Genomic DNA, 25,520 nt, shown 5'->3' with positions numbered 1-25,520 from the left:
AAAAAAAAAAACTACCTGAATATAAATTCATTCAAGAACAAATCGTCTCTAGAGACGAATAAAGGCGCGCTAGTGTTTCGACGGCGAAAAAATACGCATACAAAAAATGTACGAAAAACGGCGCTTAATAAAAACTTCGGCGAAGAAAGACGCGTAACCTAGTTGACGGCGAAGAAAGACGCGTAATCATAGATTTATACATGGCCAAGTCCTGTCACTTCAGCATTATTCGCCAAAAACTCTTTACGGAATGTACATACTATTACAACCGCGAACATAGTTGACCGCGAAAATAAGTTTACGCGTCCTTCTTCGCCGTCAAATATTTTAACGCGTCTTTCTTCGCTGAAGTTTTTTTTATGCGCCTTTTTTCGCGGTCAACTTTTGAGCTCGCGCCTTTATTAGTGACGAAATGTTCTTGATAAACTTTTATAATAACGAAAGAAAAACATAAAAAATAACATTACAAAACAAATAATCATTCAAGAATCTATTCATTTATTTATGTACATACATTAATATGTATTAAAAGTGGTATATCGCGTATGCATAAAAATCATTGCAATACTTTGTTCCTTAGTCTTTTTCTTATTCAATGTTAAAAAATAGTTCATTTGAAATCACATTTATTAGTTGTACTCATAGTAGTAAAAATATGCAGCTTCTGCTGACTATAAAGGTGTTGTATTGAATAGTAAATTGATTAGTAAATAACTTGAGTTTAATTATTTAACAGGTGGTAACTCTTTTCGAGNGTAGTAAAAATATGCAGCTTCTGCTGACTATAAAGGTGTTGTATTGAATAGTAAATTGATTAGTAAATAACTTGAGTTTAATTATTTAACAGGTGGTAACTCTTTTCGAGAAAGTGAAACCTTATTGCACATCTACAGGCCAAGCGCTTTAATTTGACACCCCATTTTTGAAAATTGAGCGAACGGTGCAGATCTTTTATGCTGCACAAAAAATGCCTTCACGTATTATATACTGGTAATCGTAACACATGAGAGTTCGATATACTCAATGGTGCAACAGGCCGAATTAGTCTGACATTTACGGCACCTTTTCTCACTTGTCGATTTTTAGTAATAACTCGACCTCAGCACCACCTGGCAGCTGTTTTTTGCAATAGTATTGCTCTTACCATGACCAATACATATTTAAAATATTAGCCAAATCGAGTCGCAAATAAGGTTTTTAGTAATAACTCAACTACAGCGCAACTGGCGGATTGAATTGTGAAACTAAACCATCCAGAGACCCACTCAAACACACAAAAAATTTCGTTAAAATCCGTACAATCATTTAGGAGGATTTCACTTACAAACACACCTACAGAAGAATGATAAATACATTCAAAGATAGCTAAAAGTCGGTACGTTGGTAGGCCTCACGCCCCCTTTTCAAATAGGACCAATTTTCTCCGTGAGTATGGGCTTGCTTTCATATACATACATACATATCTCCATACGAAGCTCCAGTACTCTACCATGAATACTTTCAGAGATATGCAGTATAAAATTTCGGTTTGTATGGGAGGTGCCACGCCCCCTTTACCAATAGCTCCCATTTTTCTTCATGAGTATGCGATCGATTTCATATATCTCCATACTAAGTTCCAATACTCTACCATGGACATTTCCAGAGATATGTAGTATGAAAAATTCGGTTTGTATTGGAGGTGCCACGCCCCGTTTTCCAATAGCTCCTATTTTTCTCATAGAGTATGCGATTGATTTCGTATATCTCCATACAAAGTTCCAGAACTCTACCATGAACACTTCCAGAGATATGCAGTATGAAAAATTCGGTTTGTATGGGAGGTGCCACGCCCCCTTTTCCAATAGCTCAAATTTTTCTTCAGGATTATGCGATTGATTTCTTATATCTCCATACCAAGCGTCAGAACTCTACCATGAGCACTTCCAGAGATATCCAGTATGAACAAATCGGTTTGTATTGGAGGTGCCCCGCCCCCTTTTTCAATAGCTCCTATTTTTCTCATAGAGTATGCGATTAATTTCGTATATCTCCATACCAAGATCCAGAACTCTACCATGAACACTTCCAGAGATATGCAGTATGAAAAATTCGGTTTGTATGGGAGGTGCCCCGCCCCGTTTTCCAATAGCTCCTATTTTTCTCATAGAGTATGCGATTAATTTCGTATATCTCCATACCAAGATCCAGAACTCTACCATGAACACTTCCAGAGATATCCAGTATGAACAAATCGGTTTGTATTGGAGGTGCCACGCCCCCTTTTTCAATAACTCCTATTTTTCTCATAGAGTATGCGATTAATTTCGTATATCTCCATACCAAGATCCAGAACTCTACCATGAACACTTTCAGAGATATGTAGCATGAGAAATTCGGTTTGTATGGGAGGTTCCACGCCCCTATTTTCACTACAGTGAAACCCGCTTAAGTACCCCCCCGCTTAAGTACCTAACCCACTTAAGTAACCCAAATTTTTGGGCACCGTGAATTTTTTAATGTAATCTGACGAAAATCCCTTTCTTAAGTACCTCCCCGCTTATTTACCCAACCCGCCTAAGTACCTAAATTTTTCGTGCCCCATTTACCATTTTACTCATAAGTTTCCCCTTTTAAGTGCTCTTTTAAAATTCCTTAAAATATTTACATATTTTGAATCTCAGTGGCAGCGTTACACACCTTCGGCAAAAAATTATAAAAAATCAACGGTAATTTTGAGCCACTTGAAACTTGCAAATTATTACAGTAAAATTGAATGGGCTCGAATACTCGAAAAACACATCAATCATCACACAATATTGGTGAATTTTTTCTTTACGTGTTCTATAAAAACTTAAGCTTAGGTTTTCATGGTATTTGTTAGGGAATGAACTATATTTTAATTGAAAAATCTTAAATAAATATGTATACTTCATTAAATGTTTATGTTTTTTCAAGGATTTACATATTTATGTAAGTTAACAAAAAGATGTAACTACATCAATAATTATGCTCGCTTAAGTACCCGCATCGAGGTACTAAAGCGGGTTCTTTTAAGTACCCAACCCGCCTAAGTACCTCAAAAAGCTGACATTTTTCATGAGGTACTTAAGCAGGCTTTAGTGTAGCTTAAATTTTTCTCCAAGGGTATGCGATTGGTTTCGTTTGTCTCCAAACGAAGTTCCAGAACTCTATCATGAACACTTCCAGAGATATGGAGTTTGAAAAAATTCGGGTTGTATTGCAAGTGCCACGCCTCCTTTACATATAGAATTTTTTTAGCCGTAAACCATCCTTGAACACGTGCGGCAGGTGTCTGAAGTTTCAAAATAATCGGTTCAGCCGTTCTTGAGCTTTGCGAACACTAAGAAAACGGCGTTCGAAATATATTAGTATATATATATTATATATCATTACTATATTTTGGCTGTATCTGTTGTTTCTGATTGCCGCGAAAAAAACTTGCCTAGTGACAAATTCGCCCCTTGATATGGTGGTTGCTCAAAGCTATTTATGTTCGAAATTGCTACCTACGTACAAAATTTTAATCAAATCGGACCATAGATAAGATTTCTCGAATAGATCGGTCCCTGGTCCACTTCGCGGAAAAGAGGATCCCATATGCTAATCTAGGCAAAAAGCTACCCACGCACCAAATATTAAGCAAATCGGACCATAAATACGATTTCTTCGAATAGATCGGACCCTGGTCCACTTCCCGGAAAAAGGATCCTATAAGCTAATCTAGGCAAAAAGCTACCTACGTACCAAATTTTAAGCAAATCGGACCATACTAAGATTTTTTCGAATAGGTCGGTCCCTGGTCCACTTCACGGAAAGAAAAGGATCCTATATGCTAATCTAGGCAAAAAGCTACCTACGTACCAAATTTTAAGCAAATCGGACCATACTAAGATTTTTTCGAATAGGTCGGTCCCTGGTCCACTTCACGGAAAGAAAAGGATCCTATATGCTAATCTAGGCAAAAAGCTACCTACATACCAAATTTTAAGCAAATCGGGCCATACTAAGATTTTTTCGAATAGGTCGGTCCCTGGTCCACTTCACGGAAAGAAAAGGATCCTATATGCTAATCTAGGCAAAAAGCTACCTACATACCAAATTTTAAGCAAATCGGGCCATACTAAGATTTTTTCGAATAGGTCGGTCCCTGGTCCACTTCACGGAAAGAAAAGGATCCTATATGCTAATCTAGGCAAAAAGCTACCTACATACCAAATTTTAAGCAAATCGGGCCATACTAAGATTTTTTCGAATAGGTCGGTCCCTGGTCCACTTCACGGAAAGAAAAGGATCCTATATGCTAATCTAGGCAAAAAGCTACCTACATACCAAATTTTAAGCAAATCGGGCCATACTAAGATTTTTTCGAATAGGTCGGTCCCTGGTCCACCTACCGGAAAAAAGTAAATTTTTTTTGGCCTAAAACATGGTGGTTGCTGAAGGCTATTTTTATACAAAATTTCATGAAGTCGGACCAGCCGTTCGCGAGATTACCTGTTACAAAAAAAGGGACTCCTCTTTATATAATTAGTATAGAGTATAGGTAGATAGTATAGATATAGATTATATTCTAAGACGTCCACCAAAATATTTCGGAAAAATATTAAGATTTAAGCGAGCTGGACCGGTTTGAAAATACCTCCAATAATGGAGTTTTTCATGAATAAAAATAGTTTCTGAAAGATGTTTTTGAAACAAATGACAAAACGGTTTAAGTTTAAAAAATTTATATAAAAATATTCAATTAAAAATAAAAAAAAAAATTTTTAACGGAATCGTAATAATGAGATTTTTGATGCTGCTTTTAAACTTTTTTCAAAGACTGGTATAAGAAAAGCTTGAATAACTGTACCTAAACTCTTCCGGTTTAGACTTGGGAGGTATCATTGGAAAGGTTTTTCTCACCTTTTTTAGTTCTTTGCTAATAAGCTCATTCAAAGGATGAAAGAGAAAGGTAGGATGAACGAACATCATTCAAAGTTGAATTAATATGCGTTGGTATTTGGTAAAAAATTGGGACTCGAATGACTTTTTCTGCATATAAATAAAAAATAGTGGGAAAATACCTTTCTACAGAGATCCCATATGTCTAAATCAGAATAGTTTTGGCCCAGTTATTCAAGTTTTTGTAAACCAATCTTTGAAAAAAGTAGAAAAAAAACAGCATCAAAAATCTCATTATTACGATTCCGTTGAAGAGATTTTTAAATATTTTTATGCAGATTTTTTAAGCCTAATCTGTTTTTTCATCTGCGGGGTCTTTTTCCAAAAAGTTCTTTAAGAAACTATTTTTATTCATAAAAAACTCCATTTTTGGAGTTATTTTCAAGTCGGTTCAGCTCCAGTGTTGCCAGAACTTTTTGGACGAACCGGCTAAATTGGCAAGTAAATCCGGCTAAAATGTTTCAACTAAATTTTACATGTTTTATTTAAATAAATCACGAGTAAAAAGACTATTTCTTGGAGAGAAGTTACAAATTCCAGCCGGAAAAATTTTTGCCAGCAAGAATTTGCTATTAGGAAAAACATATGATTGTGGCAAATGGTTGGATTTTTTGTCGACGATAATTTGAATAAACAAGTTCGTTAAATTTAAAAATTTACAATCTGGAGCGATTTTAAAATGTAAAATGTAAGTTAATACTTGTTTACTTAATTAATTCAGTTAATTCCAATGATTTGAAAGGTACTCGGCCAAAAAAAACTGTATTCTCAATCGGAATGCAATCTCAACCAGAGTCAATATAGTAAACCCGCCAAAGAAATTGAAACGTATGTTGAAGAAGTCGGACTGACAAGATATATACACGTAGATTCCGTTTTTTANATAGAAATATGTGCTTTTTTATTTTCATTTTGAGTCACTTCAGTGTTGGTTCCTTTAATTCAAGTTGGCATTTGGTTTTTGGAATTTAAATAAGTTCTCAGCAAAAAAGTTTGTTTAAAAAAATACATATCGCTAGCTTAGTGTGAAAAGTTGCTAAGTCCACTTTTTATAAAAACTCATATTTTGATATAGGAGGCTTAAGAAATTGAACACGCATCGTTTCGAAAATTATAAAGGCACTTATTTTATTTTTTCCTCTTCATAAGCAATAAAAGGAAAATTTGCTAAGTCCAAAAGAAGCACCACAAATCCGATAAGGCCAAAATAATACGACATCTTTTAATAAATATTGAAACCTTCTGATTCTTATGGAGTTTTTCTTTGCTTTAAACGCGCAAAATGTTTGATTCAAAGTCTTGCGAAGTAGTTAAAGAAAATGGCTATAGAAAGATTTTTTCCTCTCCTGTAAAATTTTTAAAATGGGACTTAGCAACTTTTCTTTCTAAGCTAGCGATATGTGTACATAGTGCTTGAAAATATCAATTTTTCCCTTACCTTAAACCTTTGGGAGTGGGCAAAAATGATGTTTTGTAATTTAGACAGAATTGAATATGCGCTATCTGGGAAGACAATATCTACATGTAATATTTTTTCTGTTGGCACTATATCCAAACACAAACGCATCTTAAGTGTCTTAACAGTGAAACAATTTATTATTTTCTAAGTTTGCGAATAAAACTTCACACTTAAAATTAAGACATTTATAACAAACATTTTATAAAGAAAATCCCTTCTTCGTTTAAAATAAAAATAAGCGAAATCGGCCCAATTTCATACAACCCTGCCTGACATGAAATTTTTCTCCACGATAAGGCTTGTATCCATTTCTAACAGATTTTGGGTCGCTTAGTCAAAAATAGAAACATATATACAAATTTGAAATTTAAGAAAACAAGGCAAATAGCAAAATCGGCTAATTTTTTTCTGCAAAAGGCTAACAAATCGGCTGTCGGCTAAATCGAAATTTCTCCGGCTGTTTGCTATCGCAACCGGCTAAATCTAGCCGGAAAACGGCTAAAATGGCAACACTGTCCAGCTCGCTTAAATCTAAATATTTTTCCGAAATATTTTGGTGGACGTCTTAAAATATAATAGATTTTGTAATCTCGGCGGAAAACCCGCAACTTTTTTTGGTGGCGCAGTCTAATGCACATACAAACTTAAGGCACATAGCCGTATGCTGCGCGGAGTTTGCATAATCGGAAGTAATAATAATTGGAATCGCAATTCCTCTTCCTCTGCATATGCCTAAATGTATGCAAACATTTGCAACAGCAAGTAAACACAGGGTTCTTCTAATCAAAAGATTTCTGCTGCAAAACACCAGAAATAATTTTGGAAACACCCATAACATGCTGTGCAAAGGCGCATCGCGTAGTTCCTTCCTTTTCCGCTGCAGCCTTTGTGCATTTTTAGGCGCAGTGCTACAAAAAGGAAACGCATATACAAGGTAGCAAATTCGCAGGGTGCACTTGATGATTGTTTTTTTTTCATTCCGTTATTCGAAAAAAAATTTTGGTGATGCATTTCCGAACGTTGTTTTTTGCAGTTCGCAAACATTTATGCACTTATGCATTTATGATGCATTTCCGAACGTTTTTTTTTGCAGTTTGCTTTTAATACGGTTTTAAACAAATTAACAAAGTAATGTATATAATTAGCAATAACAATCGCGACGTCAAGTTTAAAAAGCGACAAATCAGCCATTCGATATTTTCTGCTGGGCTATGCGTTGCAGCTCCGCAAATTTTACCCCTACCGAAAATAAAGATGTATACACATCAAAAATGTTAATTAATTACCATAGAACAAACCTTAGGTGAGGTATATGAATTTCTTTAGTATTAAATGATAAAAAAAAATATAAATAGAGGCGGTAACCTTGGTTCGTTATTTCTGTTTAAAAGCTATTTCAGTCCTCTTTTATATGATACCAAATTTGTTTAATTTTGATATGCTGTTTGGTTATTATCCGGGAAGGACTTTTATTTCGGAAATAAAAATATTATGCCAAGTTTAACTTGTAAAAAATAACTGTTATTTTCGGCCCCTGGAATATTGTGCAAGTGCACTGATAAAACGTATATCTGGCCAGTCACAGAAGAAAGGATTAAAACTGAATTACAAAAACTAAAATCGAAAGACGCTGTTGACGTTACAGGTTCTTCAAATTCAGAAACAACCAAAAGAATGGGAACGAAGAATTCTTTGGAAAACAACGATCTTGCCATGATGCTAGATTGTGAAGATGAAAGTCAGGAGGATACATCCGACATTTGCAGCCCCGATGCAATTCTTAGAAGGGAATCCTTGCACCGCAATAGTGCAATGGTGCAGCGTAAATCGAAAAGAATTTACAAATTTGTCAACTTTCAAGTTTTTCAAGTTTGCCGCCTCGAGCGAGTAGTTATTTAGTGGTTTTATTTACGACCCTTTGAAAACTTTTTATTAAATAAAATTTTCCAATTTTTAAATTCAAGTACTAAAAACAAACATTATTAAAAATCATTAACCTTTCCATTTTTTATTTAACTAAATCACCTAATTTACTCACCTAAATTATTTCTTAAAAATACTTGGCATCCGCATTCGCATCCGCGGATGTCAATATTCCACATTCGCAACATCCCTAGTACATACACACATATATAAATACCCCAGTAAAAAAATTATATGTGTAATATTTCATCTTCAACTAGTTAAATGAAAAACCAATACTAGATCCTTGATATCTTCCCAATAATTGTATTCATTTACTTTATCTAAAGAATATCAAAAAACTATGAATATGCATTAGTTTATAACAAGACTAGCAGACCCGGCGAACTTCGTCCCGCCCAAAATTAGATTTTTAATTTAAACATTTTGGTACAACAGTTTCTCCAACAATCCACATTTACGATTTGTACTGCACATTCGTCGGCTAAGACTATCGTTTGGTGGTCGTTTGCCGCCTTAAATAACCGAACGAAAGTGTTATGTCCATGAGAAGATCCCTGGTGGGCACAATGAGCCGGATCTATAGTGAATGTGCCCTAGGAACTTTATCTTATAGTTAGTGGCAATTTCAATATCAATGCGTATCCTTGTTCAACAGAAATATAATATACATACATAAACTGAGACGAAATACCTTAAAAGCCAGTTTCGCGAAAGTAATTTAAGTGAAGAATTATGTTTTTCTGTCAGGTTCTATATTAAATTCAACTAAATAAATAAATTTTCATTAAATTGCTTTCATGAAACTGGCTTTTAAGGTATTTCGACAGGTGGTGATTTGAGATTTACCACTGCACAACTCAACACTGGTTTCTTCGAATGAGGCTCTAACGCATAATAATATTGGCAAATCACATCCATTGGGTCAATCGTAACACACGAGAGTTCAATATACTCAATAGTGCAACGGGTCGATTTAGTCTGACATTCACGGCACCTTTTTTTCACTTTTTAGATTTTTAGTAGTAACTCGACCTCAGCACCGTTTCTAATACATGTTTTGAATGTTCGCCAAATCGGATCATAAAAAAATTTTTAGTACTAACTCAACTCCAGCGCCAACTGGCGGATTACTTTTCCACGCCCCCTTTTTAAAGAGCCGTTTTTTCTCAATGAGCATGTGATTAATTTCATATATCTCCACACGAAGTGTTCCAGTACTGTACCACGAAAACTTCCAGAGATATGCAGTATGAAATTCGGCTTGTATGGTAGGTGCCACGACCCCTTTTCCAATAGCTCCATATTTTCTACATGACTATGCGATTAATTTCATATATCACCACACCAAGTTCCAGTACTCTACCAAGAACAATTATAGAGATATGCAATAAGAAAAATTCGACTTGTATGGGAGGTGCCATGCCCATATAAAGTTCCAGTACTCTACCATGAACATTTCTAGAGGTACTTATTATGAAAAATTCTGTTTGTATGGGAAGTGCCACGCCCCCATTTCAAATAGTCCGAATTTTTCTCCATGAGTATGCGATTGATTTCATATATCTCCATACCATGTTCGAGTACTCTACCATGAACACTTTCAGAGATATGCAGCATGAAAAATTCGGTTTTATGGAAAGTGCCACGCCTCCTTTTCCAATAACCACAATTTTTTTTCATGAGCATGCGATTGGTTTGATATATCTGCATACCAAGTTAGAGTACTCTACCATGAACACTTCCAGAGATATGCAGTATGAAATATTCGGTTTGTATGGGAGGTGCCACGCCCCCTGCACCTAGCGGTATGAAATATACTTTACATCCGATTCTCATACCTACCAAATATACACAAAAAATTTCATAAAGATCGGTCCAGCCGTTTCGGAGGAGTTCGACCACTAACACTGTGACACGAGATTTTTATATATTAGAAGATAATTTAATTGTATCATTATGCTGAAATTTTCGTAGAAAATATTTATATGTCCAAAGAAACAAGTGTTAGGATACAGACTACTTTTCAAGATTTTTTAAATGTCGATGATGTAGATGAGATAAAGATGTTTTTATTTGTTGGTATTGGATTGTATTGCTATTGGACAATTTTATTTGTTTTACGCTTTGCGGAAGGTATTTTGTTCCTAGAAAAACGATTTTGTTGTTCGCACGGTGTGAATAACAACGTTTTACCGCTGGAATTTTCGAATATCTTCGGTCGAAATGAGCGAAAATTTGCCAACTTAATGCGCAAAGAATGTTTCTCATTCCTGATATTCATTTTTCCCATAGTGAAAAGATTTTATTTGTTTTCCAAAGCCACATATATGCTTTTTACTTTAAACCAAAGATCCTTTTCGCCAAGGACAGGTTTGCCTTGGAAGCTGAATGACTCTCCAAGTTGTGGTAGGCATCTGGATCAACTATATTGGAGTTTCTTTCATCATTGAAAATAGCGATTTTCAATTCTTCCTACAAAATTTGTAGTTTTTGTAAAGTGCTAAAAATACATTTTCGTGCCATAGAGTGGGATGTGGTGTAGCTATATATTTCTTCAACATAAGTACCAAAACTGTGTTTATTATTTATTGTGACAGTCACCGACTATCTCTCGCGTTGAGCAGACGTCTCTCTTGCTACAGATTTTTTGGTTACTGTTTTTGCGATTTCCTACTGATTACGTGAGGCCCACCAGCGCGGTGTTCAACGGTTCTTTTCCTTTAAAATATTAGTTTTTCTTTTACTCGCGTGTGCAAGTTTATTTTTTATTTAAGTAAATTGATTTCGTTTCTGATTTAATATGGCCCCTGGGCCATATAATTTAAGGGCAAATCGCTTTGCTCTGCTGGATCCAGACCCTGACCGAAAAAAACGGAAAACCAGTTCATCTTCCACGATGAACCCATTCCCCATGCTACCCGAAGTTATAACCGACGACCCAAAATTTGTTGTTGTTGAGTCATCTGACATCTCCAAACCAATCTCTTTGTTCTCCCCTTTTGCTGTTCATCCAGCAGTAAAACCAATAAGTAGCGATGTTCACTCAATTACCGCCCTTCGCGACGGCAAACTTCTGCTTCTCGTCAATAATAATATTATTGCGCAAAAGTTCATTAAAGCCAAGCAATTGGGAGGAGTTTGTGAAATATCGGTTTCTTTCCACGAATCTCTCAATCATGTTAAAGGCACTGTGTTAGCGCCTTTTTTAAATAACGTTCCGGATGAAGAAATCGTTAATGAGCTTAGCTCACAGGGAGTGGTATCAGTTTTTAAATTTAAGAAGAATGTTGACGGAAATTTGAAACCTTCAGGTGTAGTGTTATTAACGTTTAATCTATACAAGTTGCCCAACAAGATCGACATTGCTTGGTCCAGATTTTTGGTAAGAGAATATTTCCCCACACCTATGCGCTGTAAATCTTGCCAGCTGCTTGGACATACCACAAAACGTCGTAATCGCTCTCCTGTTTGCGTTAACTGTTCTCTCCCCCCTCATTCTCCATCAAATTGTACTCGTACATTATGTGCTAACTGCAAGGCTGACCACTCATCTTCATCCAAAGATTGCACAAAATTTATTAAAGCAAAATAGATTATCAAAATTAAAACAATTAATAAGTGCTCAATGCGCGAAGCATTGAAATAATATAAGGAAACAGTTTCCCCTCTTCAGAGTGGAGTCACATTTGCCAACGTCATATCCAATTCTAACCAACCGCAAAATCCAAATCAACAACAACAAACAGTAACTGGACCTCTACAACAAATTCAAATCGTGTGAATATTAACACCAACAAAAAAATCGATGAATCCAACAACAAAAATAATAACTCAAATCAAAAACTCTCTTTAAATTGCAATGATAAAATACTTATTTCCCCTTCTTCAACAACTCAATTTCAAATAATCCCACCAACACAAGAACAAAACAATAATATTTCCATTAATTACTCTTCAATTTCTCCTAATTCAGCTACTCTTGATTCTCCACTCTCACCCCAAATAAATTCTCCAACGCAAGCAATTACACCTAATTCTTCCCCTTCCTACTTAAACCCCATGTTTGTTCCACTTCCATCTCTCTCCAAAGTTATTGATAGTCAAGATTTCTCAAACATAGATGAGGAAATATTGTAAGCAGTTTCACTTAGCCACGTCGTTTATCTTTAACTTCACGCACATATTTATACATACATATGTACATTTTTGTTATTGTATCTGTTTTCTCCCTCTGCATTGTTGATGTCGTTAAAAATTATTCAATGGAACATCAACGGGTATTATAACAACTACAACGAGTTATTGTTATTAATTAACGAAGAAAATCCAGATATAACATGCATTCAGGAAACACACTTTTCACATAATATAAATCCAAATTCTATTTGTTATCCTAAAGAATACATAGGCATTTTTCAAATTTACCTAATATTCAAACCAGTAAACAAGGTGTTGGTATACTAATAAAACATTATATTCCACATAAGGTTATTGATGTAATAACTTCAATATCCACTACAGCCCTAAAAATTAATTTGAACTATTCCTTTTTCCTAATTAATACTTATATTCCTCCACATCAATACTTTTCCGAAATTGAACTAAATTATTTATTTTCCCAATTCTCTTCCCCTATTTTGCGGACGGGTGACTTTAATTCGTGGAGCCCTCAATGGGGCTCAAAATATTCCAATAGCAGGGGACTGATAATGAAAAATTTTATTCTCCATAATCAGCTTGTAGTGCTGAGTGACTGTTCACCTACTAATTTTTCTACTCATACTTCTTTTTCTCATGTCGACCTTTCGCTAATTTCTCCTCAACTTAAACCTCGTACTTTTTGGAATATCTCTTCTGTTTTAAGAGGCAGTGATCATTTTGTTATTTCTATTTCTATACAAACAAATTCTTACTTGGAAAAAATTAACCATATACCTAGATTTAAAACTGAATATGCAAACTGGAAGTCGTATCAATCAGAAATAACGAAGTTGTTAGCTTGTGATAATTTGTGCCCTTCTCAAAATATTAACAAAGAAGTAGCGGTCTTAACTAAAACAATACGTTCTGCGGCCAATAAATTTATCCCTCAAACAAAACGAAGATTTTCTAGAGCTTTTCCTGTTTGGTGGACTAAAAATCTACAAAATCTCCGTAACCAAAAGGTTGAATCTTAGAAGGTTTACAAACGGTGCATGTCTGACTTAAATCACTTATATTATAAAAAATCAAATGTAATTTTCAAAAAAGCTGTAAGAGAGTCTAAAAAACTAAGCTTTGAAATTTTTACATCTCAAATTTCCCCATTGTCAACGCCAAAAAAGATATGGTCAAAACAACAAAATACTATTAGAGCTATCATATCCAATAACGATGTCGTTACAGATTCTTTTAACATCGCAGATTCCTTTCACAATTTTGGTCTAATTATTCTAAGGATGACAATTCTTCTGATAAATATATATAAGAGACAAAAATTATTGGCTTTCTAAAGAATATACTCCTTCAAACCTTTCTTCATCTGCTAAATACTTAGATCAAGATTTTTCTCTTTCTGAGGTTGAATTTGCTCTGCGTCATGCTAAAGGTAAAACGCCAGGGTCTGATAGGATCTCCTATCCAATGCTGTCCAATTTACCTGCTGTGGCCAAACTAAGACTGCTAAATCTATACAATAATATGTACAACAAGCATTTGTTCCCACACGTCTGGAGCTTAGCCACTGTAATTCCAATAGTTAAGCCGAAAAAATCGGCTTACCACACAACTTCTTATAGGCCAATATCTCTGCTATGTTGTATGAGTAAAATATTAGAAAAAATCCTAGCGGTGAGGATAATGTGGTTCATTACGAAAAACGGCTTTATTAGCCATAATCAAACAGCTTTTAAACGTAATCATAGTACTATGGACTCACTTATACAACTTCAACACTACGTTTCTGACTCCCTTAGTACAAAGAACCACGTCAGTATTCTAGCAACTGATTTTGAGAAGGGTTTTGATCGTGTGGGAATACATGCCGTGTTGAGTCAGCTTTCGGCTTGGAAGATTGGTCAAAAAGCCTTTACATTTGTAAAGGCTTTTATGAAAAATCGCCGGTTTCGCGTTCGTGTAAATAACAATTTTTCTGAATCGTATTGCCTTTACAATGGCATTCCACAGGGGTCACCCCTTTCGGTTGTTTTATTTATAGTAGCATTTGATAAGTTAAACGAGATATGTATGAATATAAAAAATATTAAGTTAACTATGTACGCTGACGATGCCATAATTTATACTAATATTAAAGATCCCCTACTTGTAAATACTACTTTTTGTAAAGCTCTTAACGAGTTTAAAAAATGGGCACTACAGTCTGGGTCATTATTATTTATCCCTAAATGCAAAATACTACATATTTGCAAAAAGAAAAATTGTATTTTTCCTCAATTAAATTTTGAAAATAATATTATAGATAGTCAATAATTTAAAGATTATGGGTGTTTATTTCGACCAGAGATTTAATTTTCGGCACCAATGTTGTAATTTAAGAAAAAACCTATTGTCAAGAGCCCATTTTTGGATGGTGTGCTAACACTAATATTAAACAGCTAGAAACTCCATATCATGCTGCAGTTCGCCGTAGCATTAATGCGTTTCCAACATCTTCATCATCCTTGCTGAAAGTGGATTGCCTTCAATAAAAGAAAGAATTATTGAATCTACGATGCAGCTTATCCCTAAACTGTTTAGTTCGTCTAACGGTGAAATTTTTAAAAATTTGGTAGCAGTTTTTCGTAACAGACGGTCCTTTAAACTTCACTCTACTCTTCGTCGTTGTGTCGTTTACGCAAGGAGTCTTGGCATTTGCCCTCCTAAAAAGCGTTCTTTAATCAACAATCAACCCGTATGGGTGCTGAATGAGAACTCCATTAATACTTCTCTACACGATTTGAAAAAATCAGAAACCAGTCCTCTGGTCCATCAGCAAAAATTTTTGGAACTAATGAACGAATTGACGTCCCTTAATTATTCTGCAATATATACGGATGGCTCCAAACGAATGAATACATCATTTGCAGTCGTTACTCAAGATGGTACAACTATATCCGGTGGCGTTCTACCAACTTACTCATCGGTGTTTACAGCTGAGGTATTTGCAATTTACAAAGCTATGGAATTCGCTTTACAAAACCAAGGGAAATTTGTCATTTGCTCGGACAGTTACTCCGGTTTAAAACATATACAATTTTACCCCACTAGTTTCAAAAATCCGTGACCTGTGTGTAAAATATAAAAACAAAATCAAATTACTCTGGGTTCCTGGCCATACTGGTATAATTGGGAATGAATTTGCTGACCGAACCGCTCGTTATTTTGAAGATGCGCCTACATTTCAATTTATGTCCCTAGATCCCAAAGGCTTAAGAAAGCATATTCAACACCATATACATGCGAAACGGGGTGCAGAGTGGCGTAGTTTCGTTCACAGATATGCAAGTCTCAACCCAGATCGCAGCAGAGTAATATATCCCAGCAATATTACTCGTCACCAATCAACAATTTTTACACGCTTAAGGATTGGAAATACCGACATCAAGCACAGACACTTATTCACCGGAGGATCTCCAGCTTCCTGTCCGTTTTGCTCCAGAGTTGCATCAGTGGACCACTTCCTCAAGGACTGTTTAATTTTAGAGAGTTTCAGGCTAAAACATTTTAGTTCTGTGAACCCGTCAAATATTTTAAAAACTATATCTCATTGTAATATATCTACTATAAATAATTTCATAAAGACTGCAATTTACGCAATTTAGTGTTTTACACTGCTATATTGAATTTTCTCAAGTGAAAATATTTCAAACAGTGAGTCGATGGCCTTAGCAGCTTGTACTCTTTTTTCTACATTAAGTTTTGTATTTTGTATACTTTGCTTAATAAATAATAATAATAATAATATTTATTGTGAGCTTTTACTTAAGACAGAGAGATTCAAATACATTTAAATTTTTACGGTAAATCATGCTATTCCTAGTAGCTATTGAATATGTCATTTGCACCAATCTTTTGGGGCTTATATACGGCACCAAGCTTATTATTTCTATAGTCGTCGGGAGGTTTAAATGAAGATCTTCTTATATTCTGCTGTCCGATTACTTCAGCAGTTGTTTAGCTAGATTTCATGCCCCTTCATTCCTGATATATGTCCGGGCTGTTCTTCAGATAGTTCAATGTCAATAATAAAACGGTTTTTATTATGAAAATAGCTTCTATATGTTTAAGTTTTTACCACACAGTCATTGTAGTTTTCTGTTGAAAATTTTTGACACAGGAACAGGCGGAACTGAATACTTGATTTTGCACAAATAATTATTTACTATTGAATATTAACTATTGTATGTTAATGGTGATTAAAGTTGTAAAGGAACATCAAATTAACATATGAAACTACTGATAAACTAAAGGCTATTATTATCGTATACAGCAAAAAGTTTTACTCTTCTTTAATAGAGCTGAAATGAGGAAAAACATTTTGCACATATAATTATCTTACTGGGGTACATATGCACGTATTCATTTTTCCGCTTTCAAATCTGAGGTTTCGGTTAGTCTCGCGTGAAAAATATATGCGATTAAAGTGCACCAAAAGTGTGCAGTGAAGAAGTGTCGCTGGCCAATACGAGTAGCTTGGGGAACAAATCTAAATTGTACACAATTATGTACCTTGCCACATTGATAACAATCAAACAATTAATCAGAGGATTTAATATTGTGCGTGGGAAATTTTCGGTTATTTGTATAATGATTTTTTGGTGGGGACGGAGGGGGAAGGGGTACGTCATCTAAAACTAATTAGAAAGAGCACAGTATCAACTTTAAGAAAAGTCATATTTTGCCTCCCTGCCCCTTCTACACGCCCATTTCAACATGGGTAAAATTAGCATTTTCGCAAAGAAAAATTAAACTTGTGTTAGGCCATCAACACTATTTTTGCACTAAACTCCTTTCCGCGTTGGTGGTCTTCGGCCGCGCTAGAAAAAATAGCCTCATCAGTCCACAGTATTTTTGCGCAAAATCCACCTCCAAATTTACAAAAAAAAGTGCATATTTCAAACCGAACCGTACCTGAACTATCTTATGCATTTTTCTATAAACAAAAATTTTATAAAATGAAACTGTAGTAGTTTTCATTTTATGTGGATAATGCTTGTCACAAATACATAGTTTCGAGCTTATTTACCTCCGCCCTCTTCAACGGGTAACGGTACATCGTTTAGAGGTTTAAAAATATTACCCCTGGACCAACCGAGCTGTGAGCCGAAACCTCCATGTTCACTTCGCTATATCTCCGGCTTCTACCATGGGAATAAGATGAAACTTGCGTCAGTGTGTTGGAAATTAAGTTCTGTTCAAAAAATATTGCCACACTTTTTGCGATTTTTTGCAGACCAAAAAAGTTATTAAGCAAATATCACATTGAAAACATTTTGGTTCCTCATTTTGTAAAGTTCTAACTGCCATATCTTCTGACGTACACAAGTTTAAATACTACTTTGCGAGGCTTTTCACAAGCTTTAAAAAGAATATAATAAATACTACAGTGAGGATAAAAAGTATGGTGACTCATCGTAAAAACTAGTAAAAACCATGGGGTTTAGCGGTTTTTGCAAATTTTAGAGCTCAAGCAAATAACTTTTGCACTAAAATTAAATGAATATTATTTGCGATGGATAGACGAAGATTTTATTTCAAAAATTTTTGCTGTAGGATGATTTTATACTTAGTTTGAAAAGTTATCTTACGAAAAATTAAGGATAATCGAGATATCTTTCGAATCCTTCCATAGAAGATTTTCATTTTTAACTCAAGTCATTTGGTTATGATGACAGAATGAGAATTTGGAGAAAAATTTGACGGGCAAGGACTTTTGGGTTAAACCTGACCCAAGCCCACCGTGTACTGTATTCAAAGTCGTAATTTTTACAAAAGCTCCAGTGGAGAAAAATATCTTTCCTTTCAGTTCGTACCTCTAGTAATAATGACGCGATATGGCTTTACATACTTATAATGAATGTACTTACTTAAGTTTGCGTGTATTAAGCCCTTGATCACGTGAACCTTTGAAGCTGTTTGGAAAAATATAAACAACATAAACGCGTTTTGTTAATCAAACTGACTGTAGTTATTTTAAAGTCAAAAATTTAGATTTATTGTGGTTAGTAAAAATCGTAGATCTCCACAAATACTACAGCCAAATAGCCGCAATGTTTAGTAAGCTTAATATATTATATATACATATATTATTCCAAATTTCTACGTGTATGTAAATAATGCTACTGTTATTTTTTTGTCAATCCTTACAGTAAAATTATTTTTTTCTTACAGCCTTATTATTTACCTCGATTCATGTGCAGACGATGTCGTCTCTGCTTTAAACTTTGAAACGCTATCGTTCGTCTTCGTCTTGTCTTTACGTTGATTACGTTTAAGCTGGCTTATGATTTAAGAACTTTATTTACAATAGGATGGCCGTGTAAGGATGGGTAAATTCGATATTCGAAGCTTCGATATTCGAATTTTAATCGAATTTTAGCTACAAAATAGCGAATTTTTGAAATCGAACTTTGTGGTGCTAAAATTCGGATAAAATCGAATTTTTCCAGAAAAAATCGAATTTCATCTTTATTTCCAAAAAATCAACTCTTAAATTTTTTTCTTTCTGACTAAATTTGCCATCACTGTATGTGGCACTCCATTTGTCTTAGGGATTCAAGGAAAAAATACATGTTTTTCGATCTGATGCATAAAACAAAAAATCAGTGCCAAGTAGGAACTGTTATTCCAAACTAAATTTTAATTTTTTTTTATAAAAAAACTAGTTTCTTTGTTGATTTTTTATTTTAAATTTTTAGAGGCTTTTACGTTAGTAGCATGAAGCTTTTGCCTGAGAAGACCCCTAGTAAAATTTTCCGGAGAATAATTTTTTAGAATATATCAATCCATAAACGATCTCCTAAATTTGCTTTTTGCGAGATTTCTTGAAGTAAGGGTTAAATATGATCGTTTTAGGCGGGAGATAATGGGTCAAAATGTTCTACGAAAATATTTCCCAAGAAATTTTAATATATATGTCTTAACCTTTAATTTCGCTCAGACATTTATTTTAACTATTTTTTCGACTTTTTTGAAAACTACTTAGGCCGAGATATGAAAACCTTAGTAGGCCATAAAATAAAAATACGAGCTAACTTTTGCAAATCCATCGAGGATTTTACTACTGGATGGGTAGACATTCAGAAAATGTTAACAAAGTACGGGCTGGTTTCGGCTGTCGTACAGTGTAATTTTAGATTAACTTTTTAAACAGGTGGCCACTCCCTTCAAGCACATCAAACATATTTTAATTGTTGCATAGTATTTTAAGTACAACACTTCTTTAAATAAATTCGACTTATCAAACAGGTGGGAACCCTCCCAAATGTAATTAAAAAAAAAAAGTTTATTCAAAACCATTTCGATAGATACCCATATTGGAGTAATTTATTTAACTTATTAAATAATTTGATTTTGATTTTCTTACATATGGCACAAAACTAAAACCATGTTACACATCTACATTTCATTTGACACCTACCCCCTTTTTGAAAATCGGACGAACGATACAGATTTTATGACTTGGTGTTAAATATTTAACGCAAACATCTGCGGAAGCGATTATTTGAATTTGATTTTCTAACCTGTGGCAACCCTTTTCTTAGAACTTAATTCGACTCCTAATTTTTTTAAATACCAGCTTTATGACTTGATGTTAAATATTTAACGCAAACATCTGCGGAAGCGATTATTTGAATTTGATTTTCTAACCTGTGGCAACCCTTTTCTTAGAACTTAATTCGACTCCTAATTTTTTTAAATACCAGCTTTATGACTTGATGTTAAATATTTAACGCAAACATCTGCGGAAGCGATTATTTGAATTTGATTTTCTAACCTGTGGCAACCCTTTTCTTAGAACTTAATTCGACTCCTAATTTTTTTAAATACCAGCTTTATGACTTGATGTTAAATATTTAACGCAAACATCTCCGAACTCGATTTAGAAGTTTCCCTTAAAAAAAATTTTGCGAAATTCGAAAAAAATCGAATTAAATCGAATTTGCACCACCGAATTTCGAATCGAATAATCGAATGGTTGTGCAATGTTCGAAATTCGGAAAAAAATCGAATTTCAACCCCCCACTACCCATCCCTAATGCCATGCTGCCAGTTGATTTCGACTTACAAAGTACCAACTCGCAAACGAAACATCTAACAGGCGAAACGTTCGATATAGATAATAAGCCGCACGAATGATTCGTCTACAGATGAAAGCTTTAAAAAGGAGTTCGGCAGCATCATCCTAATCGGTTTAAACGTAACCAAGACGATTGCAGCGAAATCGAAGTAAAGAAAGACGCAGATAAACGACAGAGCTACAAAATTGCAAGCTCTCTTCTCGTCTTTAGACGAATTGTTCGTGTGCATATCATTCGACATAAATAATAAGGCTGTAAAGCACCCGATCTCGTCAATAAAACATTGGCTTTATTGTAACCAAGTTTCAGGGATTTTGGAGATAACTAATTAGGTAACATCACTCGGAATATTCTAAAATTATGTGGAATTAAATATGATCAATATTTGAAACAAAGTATGATTAAATTATTAAAGGTTTTGTAAGTAGCTTTTTTCTAAAATTTGACACCCCCACTCACAGGGATGGTTTTTGGAAGCAGGAGAAAAAGGGGACGAATTCAATCACACTTCCTAAATGGTAGTGAAACTCTACAAAAAGGTGTGGATGATAGTGCATAGTGGTATTTTAAAACAAAAACCAATTTGATTTAATTATTTACTTCAAACCAGCTTATTTACATCGATTGTTATTAAAAATAAAGGGTACCAAATGGTAACTCATGTTATGTTGCACGCTCTTGATGCAACTTAATACAAAATAATTGGTTATTTTTAATTAAACAACACTATAACTTTAGTTTCAATAAATCCTTATTCGCATTGTGTTCGCTTTTACGTTCAATCCAATACTGACTCTTTTGAGGTCATTCTTGTTTTATCGCACGAGCTCCGATTGGGCAACTCCATGGTGGAGAGAGTCGTGCTCAGACGATATGTACAAATGTATGTTGTTACAGAGTGTGTATATATGTATATGATTATACACATGTAAATGACTCCCCCACCGCAAGTTTCAACAATAATTGTTGAATGAACAAGCAAGGATCATATTAAATTTTAATCTCTGCCCTTTTGATATTTATATTTTCTTTTTGATTGATATTTGCAAACTTTCTTCGAGGGATTATTATTTGACAATAAATAATTTCCTTCTTGTTTGTAGTTTTCAATTAGTATATATTATGGGTTTGACTTGCCAATTTTAAAGTTTTTTACATAATCATTTGTGAAGTCAGTCTTGTCAACATTATTTTCCTTTTGATGTGGTTTTTGTTTGTTAAACTTTAACAATTCTGATCATTTTATTAGTTCTTCATTGCTATATATATATATTATATAAAAAATCTATCTATTATATAAAAAATCTATTGGTTTGATTTTTGTACTTGTATGGACTGTGTTATTGTAGTGGACTATTGCTTTGAATACTTTGGTGTTAATGTTAAATTCTCTTGACAGGAATTGAAAAGTCTTATTTGTTCATTTAATGTTAGATGTAGCCGTTCAACTAGAGCTGCAAAACTATCGATAGTTTCAGTTTGTCACCACTATCGGTGGTCACTATCGCGATACTATCCATTCCATTATTGGATGCGAGCTATAATTCCTACTAAAAGAATTCATAATTATTTGTGCGATCGTGTATGCAGGTATATACAAACTATGCTAGACAATTTTTGTATATGAAGCAAATAAGCAACATCTTCAACAAAAAAATTTGCAAAAATTAACGGTAAGCCCTGGGTACTCCAAAATTTCCACTTTATACTAAAATTTAACGGACTACAAAAGTGCATACTCAAATTTTTTCAAGTGACTATAGTTAAAAACTCCACATTTTAAAGCAACTTGCTCGAATTTTCCAATTTTTATTAAAACGTTTGAAATATGGACTTGCATGGTTTTTGTTGGACAGCGAACTATACTTAAAAAAAAAAAAAATAATAAACATTAAATAAACAAAACAAGATTAGGTAAAACTTGTTAAAATGTCTCGTCCCTATTTATGTTTTTGCAGATGTATTTATGCTTTTTTACATTTTTGGCTTTCTAATGAAATTAAATGAATTGTTTTAGTTGTTTAAATTAACTAACTTTGTCATTTTTAATAAATCACACTAAAATAGCGCATAAGGCTAGCCTTCATATTTTTTCTTCTAATATTACCATGTTCAATATAATTAGTGCCGTAGTAAGTATCTCATAATTTGTCTTTTAAGATTATGCATCTCTTACCGATAGTATCGATACTATCGAATGGTGAGGCCCAAAACTATCGAAAACATCGAATGGTCCAATTATCGATAGTTTTGCAGCTCTAGTTTCAACGTCTGAGTTACCAGATTTTTTATATTTTTTATAGAGGGTAATTGTATTTCTCTATCTGCTAGAAATTGTTTAATAGTTCCTATGTCAAATTCATTATCTGCGGTCCAATTGGCTTTCCTAGATGTTATATCATTTCTTTTAATGTTTTTAACAATGATGTCCACGAAATAGCGTACGGTAGCGCATTCAGTTAGTTTGTCAATACCACTAAGATACATAAAATTTCTTTGTGGATACGAGATGTCGATATGAATCATTTCGTCATGTTTTGTTGGTGTATCAGTGATGTTTAAATTGTATTTAACAGGATCACGATCGTATTTAGCAAGGTTGAAAATTTTGCAATTATTTATATATTTTTGGATCTCTTTCTGTAGATTCGGATAATAGTATAGTTTTTTTTATTTCTAAAAGGTTTTCATTTAAACCTCTATGGTTATTATTCAAATCTTCTTTTTCGATCATTTTTTAAATTATTTCTTTGTCAATAACATTAGTTAACAAAATGTATGATTTTAGTATTTGTAATCTCTTATTATTAGCAAAGTATTTTCTATAGTATTCTTGAATGTAAGATATATTTTGATATTTTCACAAAAAAACTACCACTAGGCCCTTTTCTGGTAAAATTTCTTGCATGACTTTCAAAATATTTTTAGAGCTCTCATTAGTTTTTACAATGTATCTTATTTTATTTCTGCAAAATATTTTGGTGGTTTTCGATTCTTTTTCAGATTCTTTAACAATTAGTTGTGTCTTAAATAAATTGAGTGCTTTTTCAGTAATTTTTATGAGGTGTCTATCATCAGATTTAGCGCTGTGCACCGTTTCTAAGTCGTCTACTGACTTGTAAATAATTGAGTTAAATCCTCTGATAAGTCAAGTTCCTTCTTCAAACTATCTTTTGCCTCTTTTAAAGTATGATCAACCTCTAAAATAAATATGACCGTGTTCTCTATGCCTATACTTCTGTCCGTACCAGTTGTATCGTATTACTTTCTGCTAAGTTCATCTGCTAGAAAATTTTCTTTACCTTTTATGAACATTAAGTCGAAATCGAATTCATTTAACTGAATTTTCCACCATTGCAGTTTTAAATTTGGTTCCTTTAAGTTATTCAGCCAAATTAATGGGCGGTGATCAGTCTAATTAAAAATTTTCTTCCACATAAGTAGTATTTAAAATGTTTTGTGGCCCAACGCAATCGCTAAGACCTCTTTTTCAATTGTGCTGTAATCAAGTTCATGGGTTTTTAGTATACGGCTTGCATAGCAAATAACTCCTTCACTTTGCATAAGGACTGCTCCTAATGCATAGTTACCAGCTGCTACTGTAACAGGTAAACTGTTTATTAAAATCCGGGTATACCACAATTGAATTGTTCTTTATTAGAACTTTTAACTTTTCAAATGATTCTACATACTCCGGCTCATTAACATTTACTTTTGTATTTCTTTCAGGTATTTTATTAAATTTTTTTTGCAATTTCGGAGTAATCTCTAATGTAACGCCTAAGATATCTCGTCATGCCTAAAAAGCTTTTAATTTGTTTTTGATTTGTATGTAGTTTTATTCTATCAATTACCTCCTCTTTCTTCGGGTTCGGTTTCAATCTTTCGGCGTTTATGACGTGTCCTAAAAAATCCACTTCTCTTTTAGCAAATTCTCACTTGTCAAGTTGAAGTTTTAGGTTTGCATTCTTAAGAACGCTTAAAATTGTGGTAAGATGCTCAACATTTTCTTCAATATTTTTTGAAAAAGTTAGAATATCATCCATATAGACTAAACAAATACGACCTATATAGGGGCTGAGGGGATTATTCATAAGCCTCTGAAAAGTAGAAGGTATATGACGAAGTCCGAATGGCATTCTCAAAAACTCGAAATGGCCGTTAGCTGTTCGTTAAATTCTATTTGGGAATAGCCTTTGGCAAGATCTAGCGTTGAAAATAATTTGAATCCCCCTAGTTTATCAAAAATTTCGTCTATAATTGGAATTGGAAGGCGATATTCCAGTTTCGTTACTTAGTTTTCGATAATCCAGAACTAAACGCCATTTTTGTTTATAAGAAGCGTCCATTTTCTTCTGAACGACCTATAAGGGACTATTACACGGACTGTTGGAATGCCGAATTATTCCCTGTTTAAGCATGTCGCAAATCTGCCTATTTATTCCTCCTTCTAGTGATTTAGGGTATCTATATGCTTTTGAGTAAATCGGGATGTCGGTTTAAGTTGCGATTTTATGTTTAACTTCAATCGTGAATGTCAAGTCATCACCTTCTTTATAAAAAATGTCTACGAAATTTTCAGCGACTAAATCTATTTATTAAATTTTTCCAGAGACCCAGAATAATAATTATTTCATGGTGGAGTTTTAAAAAAGTCTTCGAAATTTTCGTAAGAATTATAAGAGTCTTGTGATAATAATTATGTGTGAAAACATTTTTTTAAGTCATCAATAACTATTATTTTAAGACTTATATAATAGAAGTATTTTCATAATAACTATCAGCGAAGTAAATACTTTTAAGTCTTCAAAGACTTTTATTTTGAGACTTATATTATAAAAGTCTTGTCATAATAATTATCATTGAGATAAACATTTTTAAGTATTCAAAGACTTTTATTTTGAGACTTT

At 33.9% G+C, this 25,520-nt stretch overlaps 1 protein-coding gene and 1 long non-coding RNA gene across 20 annotated transcripts in view; both read right to left on the bottom strand.

The window, feature by feature from the left end:
• shot (dystonin-like protein short stop) overlaps positions 1-25,520 on the bottom strand; it is an 852,754-nt gene that overhangs the window by 237,673 nt on the left and 589,561 nt on the right. For 16 of the 19 annotated variants that reach the window (XM_017608278.1, XM_017607978.1, XM_017608395.1 and 13 more), the window contains one exon: positions 18,397-18,441. The exons of the other annotated variants lie outside the window; for them this stretch is intronic. In XM_017608278.1, the coding sequence (XP_017463767.1) occupies positions 18,397-18,441 (45 nt within the window). The remainder of the gene's footprint in view (positions 1-18,396; positions 18,442-25,520) is intronic. 19 annotated transcript variants of the gene reach the window in all.
• On the bottom strand, positions 3,308-3,540 carry LOC108357961 (uncharacterized). The gene is made up of 3 exons (XR_001846683.1): positions 3,518-3,540; positions 3,397-3,486; positions 3,308-3,343 (listed from the first exon to the last, which is right to left on the bottom strand). It is a non-coding gene; the product is annotated as an uncharacterized LOC108357961 (long non-coding RNA).

Source organism: Rhagoletis zephyria, unplaced genomic scaffold (genome assembly GCF_001687245.7).
Source record: "Rhagoletis zephyria isolate East Lansing unplaced genomic scaffold, Rhagoletis_zephyria_1.1 Rzeph_scaffold_00007, whole genome shotgun sequence".
Classification (NCBI taxonomy): domain Eukaryota; kingdom Metazoa; phylum Arthropoda; class Insecta; order Diptera; family Tephritidae; genus Rhagoletis; species Rhagoletis zephyria.
This window is presented reverse-complemented; position numbering and strand designations above follow the sequence as displayed.